General features: G+C 37.4%; 1 protein-coding gene across 1 annotated transcript; it reads right to left on the minus strand.

The window, feature by feature from the left end:
- Nucleotides 1-64: 64 nt before the first annotated feature.
- Nucleotides 65-2,215, minus strand: LOC130714692 (uncharacterized). Its single transcript, XM_057564616.1, has 2 exons — nt 2,065-2,215; nt 65-820 (listed from the first exon to the last, which is right to left on the minus strand). The coding sequence occupies exon 2, from the start codon at nt 805-807 to the stop codon at nt 301-303; it is 507 nt and encodes a 168-aa protein (XP_057420599.1). The 5' UTR covers nt 808-820; nt 2,065-2,215; the 3' UTR covers nt 65-300.
- Nucleotides 2,216-11,192: the final 8,977 nt, after the last annotated feature.

Consider the following 11,192-nt stretch of genomic DNA (forward strand, 5'->3'; position numbering starts at 1 on the left):
GGCTCCCTTGAGGAACTTATCAATTTTTCCATTTTTTAACGACGAAATTGAACATCTGCCAAAATTGAAAATAATAATTTCCATCTTTTAAAACCTAAAATGACCGATCATATATCTTTCAGGAACCAAAATAACTATGTAGTCAGAGAATGCCACTTACTCTGAATCTAAAAACATAGTTCAATGCCGAGATTTGAGAATGAAACATTAAACAAAACTGGCCGCAACCAACACAAAATATTTGTCAGTATGTAGTTTACTAGTTTATTTGCATATCGTTCAGTCAAATTTCCTTCTAAATTACTTGTCCCGTGAACGGCCAAACTTGCGCAAGCAACCGGCAAAATTGGTAACAAAAGCAGAACACTTCAACGGGTCCTTGATATGTTCCTTGTAACATGATAACGTAGCAAGTCTCTCAGCGATGCAAGGCTCAGGCTTTGGGTTTGGAAGCTTATATTCTCTGTCATGGAGATCCTTTGCCTTTTGGGTTACTTCCTGCAACATGTTCTCCTCCTGCTTCTGCAAACTTTCCAAAACCTTCTCACTTTCCCGAAGCACGGATCGAATGCCGTCTATCTCTGGATCAGCAGGTTGTACAGGCGGTTTTGCAGGTAGAAACAAAGGGGACTGCACTGGCCACCCAGGAGCAGCTGCATTCTCGGGCTTTCCAGTTACATTAGATTGAGGCTTTTCAGTCTCTTTTGCCACCTTACGTCGATTCCTTCTAATTTTCTTCTTTGGCACCGGATCATCAACAAGTTGATTAACAAGTTCATTGCTAATCTGAATTGTGAATTCACCCATAATATGTCAACTCCTGCACAATTTACCAGAATGATATCATCAAAATGATAATGTTACACAAAGATTGATGCAGGGCAGTTAAAAGAATTGTTTTAAATATTACATATCTAGTCATATAAAAAGGTTCACCTTGAAACCAAGTCTATATTGACACAACTCAAAAATTAAACAATGAAGCATATCATAAATAAGAGAAATAGAACAAAATTGGGATATCTAACATAAAGAAAAGCTAGAAATATGCAAAGAAATTATCAAATTCCACATAAAGCCCCTATCAAGATATAAGCTCAATTTTATGTATATTGTAGGTAGGATGATTAATGAAACATTAAGTGGCTAAGGATGGAAGAAAAAAGGATGTGATATCTGTCATGGTGATGTTGCCCCATGATGTCAACCTATTGGCAAAATTCTTAAATGAGCAAAATGTACATTTTGGAATCTGTCTAAAATTAAGGTGTTAGTGCATAAACCCCCTGAATCCCTGATTGATGCCCATAACCCCGTACTCTAACGTACAAATGGGGAAAAAATGTATGTGGGGGAAAAGATTCATCTTTCAACAATAATACTTCTAATGGTTGCCCGAACAGAACAGACTCTACACATCAAACTTAATCCTCACTAGACATGCATGAGCCCTTTATTCCCAACACCTAATTATGTATTATGCAGTCAGACTTCAGAATGACAGCAATGAGTACTAGACTACTAGCTGTCACAGTTACGAAAAAATCCCGGTCGCTTAACGCGCGCTTAAGCTTCATCATCTACCACAAAACACAGTGAACTATCCCACAAGTTTTCAAAAGAAGTTCTCCAAAAGAGAAAAAAATTATCTAAGTAAATCATGATATTGTCAACATTCAGTAGCAAGCTCTAGTGATATACAGTTACATGTGTAACATGAGTTATATCCAATTTTTCAAGGTCTACATAACAGGAGGATAATATTTCACATTAAATCCCATCTACATAGTGGTTTTCTTCCCCAAAACCAAGTGTCAAACACCAAATCTATTCTCTCTCACTGGACTGAAAATTCTTATAGTTAACCAATACAAGATGAAATTGATGTATACAGCCTCAACAACAACATGATTTCTCAGGCTGATACAGAATTAGAGCATGCATAATCAAAAGATGAATGAGTTAAACCTAGAAATTGGTCTCAAAATCCGAATACAATTGAAGTGATTTCAGAATAAAATTCAGGTTTGAACGCAATTGAACATGAATGAAGAACAAGCTTACCGAATCGCACGATACCGACGACGATTTTTGATTTCGCGATGTTATCGCACGGCACAGAGATGGAAACTCGGTACTGAAAGAAGAGACCTTAGAAGTAGAATTCAGAGTAGCTTTTGTTTTTCTTTTTGGTAACCAACATGGCTGGTTTTTTTTTTGGGCCAACATGGCTGAGTTCGAGTTGATATTATGGGCCTTAGACTTCTAACCTATTTGGGCTTCATCTGAGGGTCTTAAATTTCCCACTCCACCCATTAAATTTCTCATCCCAACTAACCCCAAAATATAATTCATTTTTTTGGAACACAAAAAAGTTGAATGTTGAATTTTAGTTCCGAGATTTATTTCTCGGAAGCTTGCGGGATCTATTTCCATAAAACTTCCGGAAATAAAATCCAGAAACACAAAAATAGGCTTATTTACACCGTTGGAAGTCATATTGCGTAACACTTCGGGTTTTAAATTCCTGGAACCTTCCATGATTTAAATCTTGGAACCTTCCGGGAAATAACGGAAAATAAATCCTAGAAGGTTCCTGGATTTAAATTCTGAAATGCTACTCAATATGAGTTATGGATTATAAATCCCAGAATGTATTAAAAGCGGGGGCATTATAGACAATCCCCACTTTAAAGTGGGGGTGGGAAATTGGTTGATCAGGTGAGAAATTTAATGCCCCTTCATCTAATCATCTTGTATGATTTGCTTTGCCAAGTCTTCTCATTTTTTATGGACTGAACACTTGGAAAATAAAGCTCATATTCTATTTTATATTTTCAAACATGTAATATACTATAACTTTAAATCTAACCAGACTAAAAGCTATTTGCAAATACACTGTTTGGAGATCGTGGTATCCTTATTAGATGAGAGGTTCAGGTTTAATTTGGGTTCGGTTCCTCTTAGGTGATAAAGTATCTCATCACACTATTTATTCAGTTGTTTTTATTAACTTTTCAAATTAAGTATTTCCTATAAATAATATGATGATTTAGAGCATATCCAATGTAAGGTTCTTAGTTCTTATTTTTGAGTTAAAAATTAAGAACTGAATTCTTAACCACTAGAGGGATGACGTGAAGTTCTTAGTTCTTAAAAATAAAAACTAGGTTCTTATATAAAGTTTTACTTCTTGAGTTCTTAGGTTCATTTACTGTACACAACTTTTTCCTTGTGCAAAGTTGCACAACCCTAATTTTACCTGTTATTACAGGTTACTCATCAGGTCACTCTTTTTAATTCTAAAAATATATATTTATTTCCTCCCTTCTCCACCACCTTCCTCCCCTCACGACCCATCCCTTCACCGCCACCGGATCTTCTACTCCCTTCCCTCGCCACCGGATTTATTTCATGCTTGAAATCCACTTCTTCCCCTTTCTTTCCCCTTATTTTCACACAAACAGACAGAGAGGATTCAACGCTGAAACAACAACAACCAAAGCTTGGAATCAATCTGAACAGAGCAGATCTGAGAGAGAAAACAACCTGATTTGAGAGAGAAGGTTGCGACTTCGCTGGCGATGGAGGAAAGGGGCGATGACAGGGTGCGGTGGTAACACGATGGCCACGGGGAACTCGGCAGCAGAGATGGTCGTCGGAACCTTGAACAGCGGAAGAGATGGCCACGCGCTGGCTTCGGCAAAGAGGGCTACTGTGGCGGTGAGAAGAAGGATCTTTTGTACTGAGAGGAAACAAAAAGAACTTGAATCAAACAATTCCCCTCCAAAATTCCCCTCATTCAACAATTCAATTCTCAGTTACCTTTTACCACTCTGTCTCGGTGATCCATTCCAATTATTCTCTCTGCAACGCTCCTTTTGGATCTGGTTCAGATTTGGTGGTTTGAAGGAAGGTTTCTGGTGAGTTTGAAGGAAGCAAGGTTTCTGGTGAGTTTGAAGAAAGGAAGGTCTGAAAGAAGGATTCGATGAATCTGGAGAAAATATGGTGGTGGTGCCGGCGGCGGACGGTGGAGGTTGACGGAGGAAGGTGGTGGAGAGGAGGAGACAATAAATAAATAATTTTAAATGAAAAAATATATAAATGACCTGTAAACCTATCATGGTAGGTAAAAGTGAGAGTTGTGTAACCTTACACAAGAATTTTCTTGTGTACACTAAATGAAACCTGAGTTCTTAGCATAGAAAATTAATTTTTTCTCTCTCATTCATTTAATTTAAGTATTGAATTAACATTTAAATTTAAATCAAAATTATATGAAAATAAAAAATATTAATATAATGGTATTGTGGGACTGGATGAATAGTGCTAAGAACTCATGGTTGGAGCAAGATCGGCAAAGAGTTGTTTAAGCACATGTGGCCGTACGGGCCACATGAATAGTACTAAAAACTAAGAACTAACATTGGAGATACTCTTATTTCTCTTTAAAGTGAGTCTCTCGAGGAGCCAAATCCTTTCATCTATATATCTAGGACTTTTTTGTCATTCCCTAACTTCTGGAACAGAATTAGAAAGTGCATCTACGTCATCTCCCTAGAGATATGCCCCATTGTTTGTTTAGTTAGTTTTGGAGAAAGTCTCTAGTGTCATCTCCTCTCTTCTAAATGTTCCTTCGAGGAGGGTTGTCATTTTTTTATTAGGAACTAGCGGAATTACCCGTGCAATGCACGGGTTACTTTACTATATAGTAATATTTAAAATTTGTATAATATTATATTTATGAAATTTTGTATAACTTTATATTATATATATATATATAAAATGTTTGTCAGAATATATATATATATATATATATATAGATAGAGAGAGAGTTGATTATTGAATAAATTTTATATAGGCTTAATTGCATTTTTGCCCCCTTATCTTTCACTGTTGTGCGAAAGCACTCCCCTATGTTTAAAAGGAGCATATTTCCTCCCTTATGTTTTAAAATGTGCAAAAGTGCCCCTTCCGTTAGTTTGCCGTCTGAAACCTAACGGTGCTGCTGATGTGGCTTTCATTAATTGACGTGTCTCTGACACATGCCAAGTAGAATGCCACTTAGTCCATTTTAATCGAAAAAAAAGGGAATCACGTGATCAATACGTGCATCCTTTCCCCTTAATCAGAGTCTCCATCTTCATCTTTTTTCCCCAAATTTGACCTAACTTCATTGCAGAAGAGAGAACAGAGAAATTGGTCGAACGAGAACGAAGGAACACGAAGAAGATCGAAGGAGAACGAAGGCCATGGCAAGAGTGAGCGATTCTCATGAATCTTCGACAAGCACTTGCAGTGATGGCACTGTTCGAAGAACCTACTACTGTAACTGTGGGGTTTTCTCTCCTTTGAGGACTTCGTGGACACTAGATAACATGGGTCGAAGATTCTACGGCTGTAGCCAATACCAGGTAATGGTTGAAACAAACCTTCCATTGAAATGAAATATGGGTACTTTAAATTGCATGATCTAAAATCTAACCTTTGTATCTATGTATCTGGGCAAAATTTCAGGGTAGGAAAAGGAAATGTGGATTCTTCAAATGGCATGATCCTCCTGTGAATACACGCCAGAATGTGATGATTTCTGGGTTGCTGAAGCAGATTGAAGTCTTCAAGAAGAAAGAGATCTTTTTAGTTAGGTGTTTAGGGATGTGTGTTGTAGTGATTGTACTGTTGATCATTGTGATTGCTATCATGGTTATCAAAGCTTGATTGGGGGAAGTGTGGGTAAGAGTTATGCTGGTAGTTTTAGGAGTTTGGATTGTCTTGTATGTTAAGGCTAGCTTGGCAGTCATTTGTAACCTGGGAACTAGTGATTGAATGCAATGAAAAAAGATTGATTTCTCTATATTGTAGTTCAGTTTATAGAATGTGAATTTGTTGCCATTTCTGAATCAGTAAATATTCCATTGATTGAATAAGCTATTTATACAAGTTCTAACTGCACTAACAGCAAACCTAACAAATTAACATGTAATGGGTCACTTTACTGATTAATGGAAGGTAGAACCCCAACTTTATAAGCTTTCCCATAAACATCAGTAACCTGGGAACTAGTGATTGAATGCAATGAAAAAAGATTGATTTCTCTATATTGTAGTTCAGTTTATAGAATGTGAATTGTTGCCATTTCTGAATCAGTAAATATTCCATTGATTGAATAAGCTATTTATACAAGTTCTAACTGCACTAACAGCAAACCTAACAAATTAACATGTAATGGGTCACTTTACTGATTAATGGAAGGTAGAACCCCAACTTTATAAGCTTTCCCATAAACATCAGTATCTTCCAATGCCTATTTGTAAACATATAGCATAACAGACCAGTATCATGATGTGTAAATGAGAAAGAAAATTAAATTGACACAAAATGACATAAAGCATAACAGACCATTGTTATTGGTTCCATAAACATCAAAATGACATAGTCAAGTTACAAACAACTTGGAAGCATTAACATTGTCAACATAACACAAACACAAAATGACATAGTCAAGTTACATCAACTTGGAACCATTCACATTGTCAACATTACACAAACACAAAATAACATAGTCAAGTTACACCCAACTTGAAAGCATTAACATTGTCAACATAAGACAAACACAAAATAACATTATCCTAGAACAAGCTTCTGCTTCTTATCAGGCCTTCCAGATTGCTGAGATCCACTTGCAACCCTTGGAGCATTACGTGTGATTGAGCTTGCTGTCTGTGAGCATTGTGTTAGAATTGGACCTTGAACTGGTTGTGTAGCTTGAGATTCCTGTGTAACTTAAGGTTGCTTTCCTTGTCTCCTTGTTCTTGGAGGTCTCCATCCAGTCCCATCTTGTGCAGCTCCAGTACCACCATTCCCCTCTTGTGCAGCTCTAGTAGTAGCATTAGCTCTTCTACCTCTCCTTCTAGTAGCAACCCTTGGTTCCTTTGCCGCTCCAGTCCCATCTTGTGCAACTCCACTCCCACTTGCTCTCTGTTCAGGGTGAAGCATCTGTGTATTATCCTGAAAAAAGAAAACAATCATTGAAGATTTCTACAAATTACAGTATTCATGGGCCAAGTGTAACACCCCAATTCTAAACGGCATATGTATTGCAAATATCAGAGTGATAAAAATTTTAACACTCATGAGGCATTACATAATCACTTAAAACATTAACATAATGATCTTGTAACAGATACATAGCACATAAACTTTGAGATGAACTCATAAATAAACTTAAATGCTCTTGTGACAGTTAATTAGTCTTTGAACTAGTTCACTTTGACAAATAGTTATGCAGCGAATCTAATGTCTTTAAAACTTAAAGAAAACATAGTATCTTGCCCACAACTTAAAACAGAAACAACTTCTCAAATAACAACTTAATTCAAATTATAACAGAAGGAAAACAAGCGTCCATTCCCCCCCCCCCCGAGTGCTACGTATCAGAGCAAGGACTCCAACTCGAAATAAAGGCTATAGACTACTCCTCCTGATTACCTGCACGTTACCAACAAGGGTAACATTCAAACAGAAGGGGTGAGATATCGAGGATCATAAATATAAGAATGGCAATAAATATGCTAGATCAATGCCACACCACTTCTTTTTATATTCATATAGCTCAGTTACTAAAACAGTCACAAATAACGTCATCGACTCGGATACAATTCGAACACAACAATGACTATGCATATGTATGTGGTACCAACAGGGCTTCAGCCCTCATCACTAATTGCCAATTATTGGAGGCACAAGGCATAAGCCTTCATCACAAATCGCCAATACAGGCCATCACAGAGTATGCAGATGCTATGCGACTCAAAAGGACGTATACATCTCATAATCATCACTTCAACATGTGGCATTGCGCCTATATCACTACATCACTAACATCGCTTAAAACAACACAATTCAGCACACATGCATTTTTATCAACTATACAATTACCCTGACATCTTAGGCAATTTTGGTACCAGATCAATGAAATAACTCACTTAAGCATGCAATCATGGAAGAAGCTATCACATATGGTAAATAAATTATGGATTTCATGCTAAAGGTGTTCAGCCACATGCATCATCCTCATAGCTAAGACATGGCACATAAAGACATTAACTTTCATACAACATGTAAGCTAAATCTAATTATATTTCCAAAACAATCAGAATTTTCGTAATCTGGAAAAACAGCAGGAACACCAGCCACTAAAAGCGGTTCCTGAATTCGTTACTGAACCAAAAATCATGTATTTTATATGCCTAGAAAGCTAACTTAAAGTCCTACAATTTCTTAGTTGATGACATCTTCATTTGAGCACTCTAACTGGGCGAAAACAGGTCTCGAAGTGTACTGTCCAGCCCAGGAAATTTTGGACAGCAGCACAGCATCATCAAATCCGTGCATAAATCATATAGCAGTTCAGGAATTACGCTCACAGCAGAAACATATTTCAGTAGAGATAACCTACAGGATTCGTTACTTGTTCAAAAATTGCAAATGACCTCAATTTGAAAGGCTAACAGAAAACTCTACCACTTTCTAGTTCATCAAAGAATTTTCTGGGCACATTAACAAGGTGAAAAATCACGTTGAAGTTCATTGGCAGAGATAGCAGATACATAGCGCAGAAAAACATGGTTTACTAAACTGAACTTACAGACCTCGTCTCTCAACCAAAAATTATGTACCATATCATTCCAGAAAGCTCTTTCAAAGTCCTACACTTTCTCAGTTCAACGCAATATTATTCGTGCACTCTAAACAGGCTCTAAAAGGCTTCGAAAGTCACGGTTCATACCAGGAAAATGACCAGTCCATTTTATGTTCCAAAATAAGTGATTAAAGTTGTTTCTCATCAAACAAGACACAAAACCTAACAAGCATGCTACCTAACAGTCCTTATGTGCGTGATCATAAAGAAAATCAAAAGGGAACCTCAACCCAAAACTCCTAGCATACTATGGTTCTGCCCTCACCCCGTTCAATCACACAAAAGAAAATCCCAAATTCAATGGATTTCAAATCGGATTTCCAGAACATCATTAACAGAAACAATTCTATATCTCCCAAATCCCTAATATCATTCACCATAATTCCATTAGAAACTCAAAATCCCACCCTTACCTTTGGATTGAGTGCAGCTCCCCATTCCCGATCGAATTCTCCGAAGCCGATCCGCTCTCCCTCTCTTCCTGCTACTTCACGCACAGCCTTCTTCTTCTTTTTTTTTCTCCTTCTTTCACGCGTCCTCTTCTTTCTTATTTTTTTTTTCTTTAGCTGCTTCCCCATACTTATTAAACCATCTAAACCTAATTCCTCAAGGGCTAAACTAAAAATCCTAAAATCTCTCCTAGTTCTTGTCTCTATTTTTAATCCTAACTTTCACCCCCTAGCTCTCTTCCATTTCATAAAACACACCCAGCATCACACAAAAAATATTTTATTTCATTAAAGTATTATTATATCACCTATTAAACCACCATACAATATAATCTTAATTAAAATAAAATACCAACATTATTTTAATTAAAAACGGGGTGTTACAACTCTCCCCCACTTTAGAATTTTCGCCCTCGAAAATTTCCTTAAACGAACAATTCGGGGTAGGACTCCCTCATCTGACTCTCAAGCTCCAATGAAATAAAGAATGCATCACACCCATAATAATAATGGCAATCAAAGATGTACCATTAATAAAGCACGTACTTCGAATTAGTCTATCCTCAGCAGTAGTCTCAGCACCAGATAAAGCAAACACCTTCCCCCTTGCAGGATCCTTCTTCGGTTTGTCACAATTAGTACTTATGTGACCTTGCTCTCCACATCTGTAGCATGCCATAGTTTTACCTTCTAGGCACTCAAAGGATTTGTGGCCCAGCTTGCCACACTTAAATCATGTTGCTTATGAATTGGGACATTCAGGAGAACGATTTCCTTCAACACCACACTTGTAGCACCTAACCGGATTAGGAGCTCCTCCCCCACTCGGCTTCTTGTCATGACCAGCTTCTTGTTTACCCTTATCAGCAGGATTCCCATACGGTTTCCCTCTGAATTGCCCCTTTTCTTTCTTCTCTTTCAAAGACTTGTAGTGAGCAGCACTTTCCCTGATATCCTCATCATATATCCTACTCCTGTTAACCAGGTCAGAAAATCGGATAATCTGTTGATATCCCACAACCTTCTTGATCTCAGGTCTCAAACCATTCACAAACTTGTTACACTTAGATCTCTCAGCTTCGGCAGTATTGTAGTGGCGACAAAACTTAATCAATTCCTCAAACTTTGTAGCATACTCCGCCACGGTTCCATTACCCTGCTTCAGTTCAAGAAACTCAATTTCCTTCTTTCCACGCACATCTTCTGGATAGTATTTCTCCAGAAATGCACCCTTGAAAAGATCTCAAGTAATGTCCATCCCATCACCTTCAAACCTCTGAACAATGTTGTCCCACCAATCTTCAGCTTCTTTCTCAAGCATATGGGTGCCAAACTGCACCTTCTGCGCGTCAGTACAATTCATGACTCGAAAGATCTTCTCAATTGCTTTCAGCCATGCCTGTGCTTTGTCACGGTCGTATGCTCCTTCAAAGGTTGGCGAATTGTTCCTCTGAAACTTTCCCAAAGCACGGAATTCATCCTAATTATGGTTCCCAAGGTTCGCTTGCTAACCTTGCCCAATGGCGCCAGCCAACATTGCCAATGCCTCAACGATAGCTTCATCATTCCTTCCGGCAACCATTTTCCTGAATCTCCAAACAGCCAACAACTCTTATCAAACAACAGCTCGATAGTGCTACTTACACATATCGAGTATCAGTAAGTATTAGAATATATATTATACTAAAAACTTGGTCACTGACCAACCATTGCTCTGATACCACTAATGTAACACCCCAATTCTAAACGACATATGTATTGCAAATATCAGAGTGATAAAAAATTTAACACTCATGAGGCATTACATAATCACTTAAAACATTAACATAATGCTCTTGTAACAGATACATAGCACATAAACTTTGAGATGAACTCATAAATAAACTTAAATGCTCTTGTGACAGTTAATTAGTCTTTGAACTAGTTCACTTTGACAAATAGTTATGCAGCGAATCTAATGTCTTTAAAACTTAAAGAAAACATAGTATCTTGCCCACAACTTAAAACAGAAACAACTTCTCAAATAACAACTTAATTCAAAT

Source organism: Lotus japonicus, chromosome 4, assembly GCF_012489685.1.
Source record: "Lotus japonicus ecotype B-129 chromosome 4, LjGifu_v1.2".
NCBI lineage: Eukaryota > Viridiplantae > Streptophyta > Magnoliopsida > Fabales > Fabaceae > Lotus > Lotus japonicus.

Excerpts from the sequence above, each read along its gene's own strand:
- LOC130714692 (XM_057564616.1), bottom strand. The coding sequence starts at position 807 with ATGGGTGAATTCACAATTCAGATTAGCAATGAACTTGTTAATCAACTT.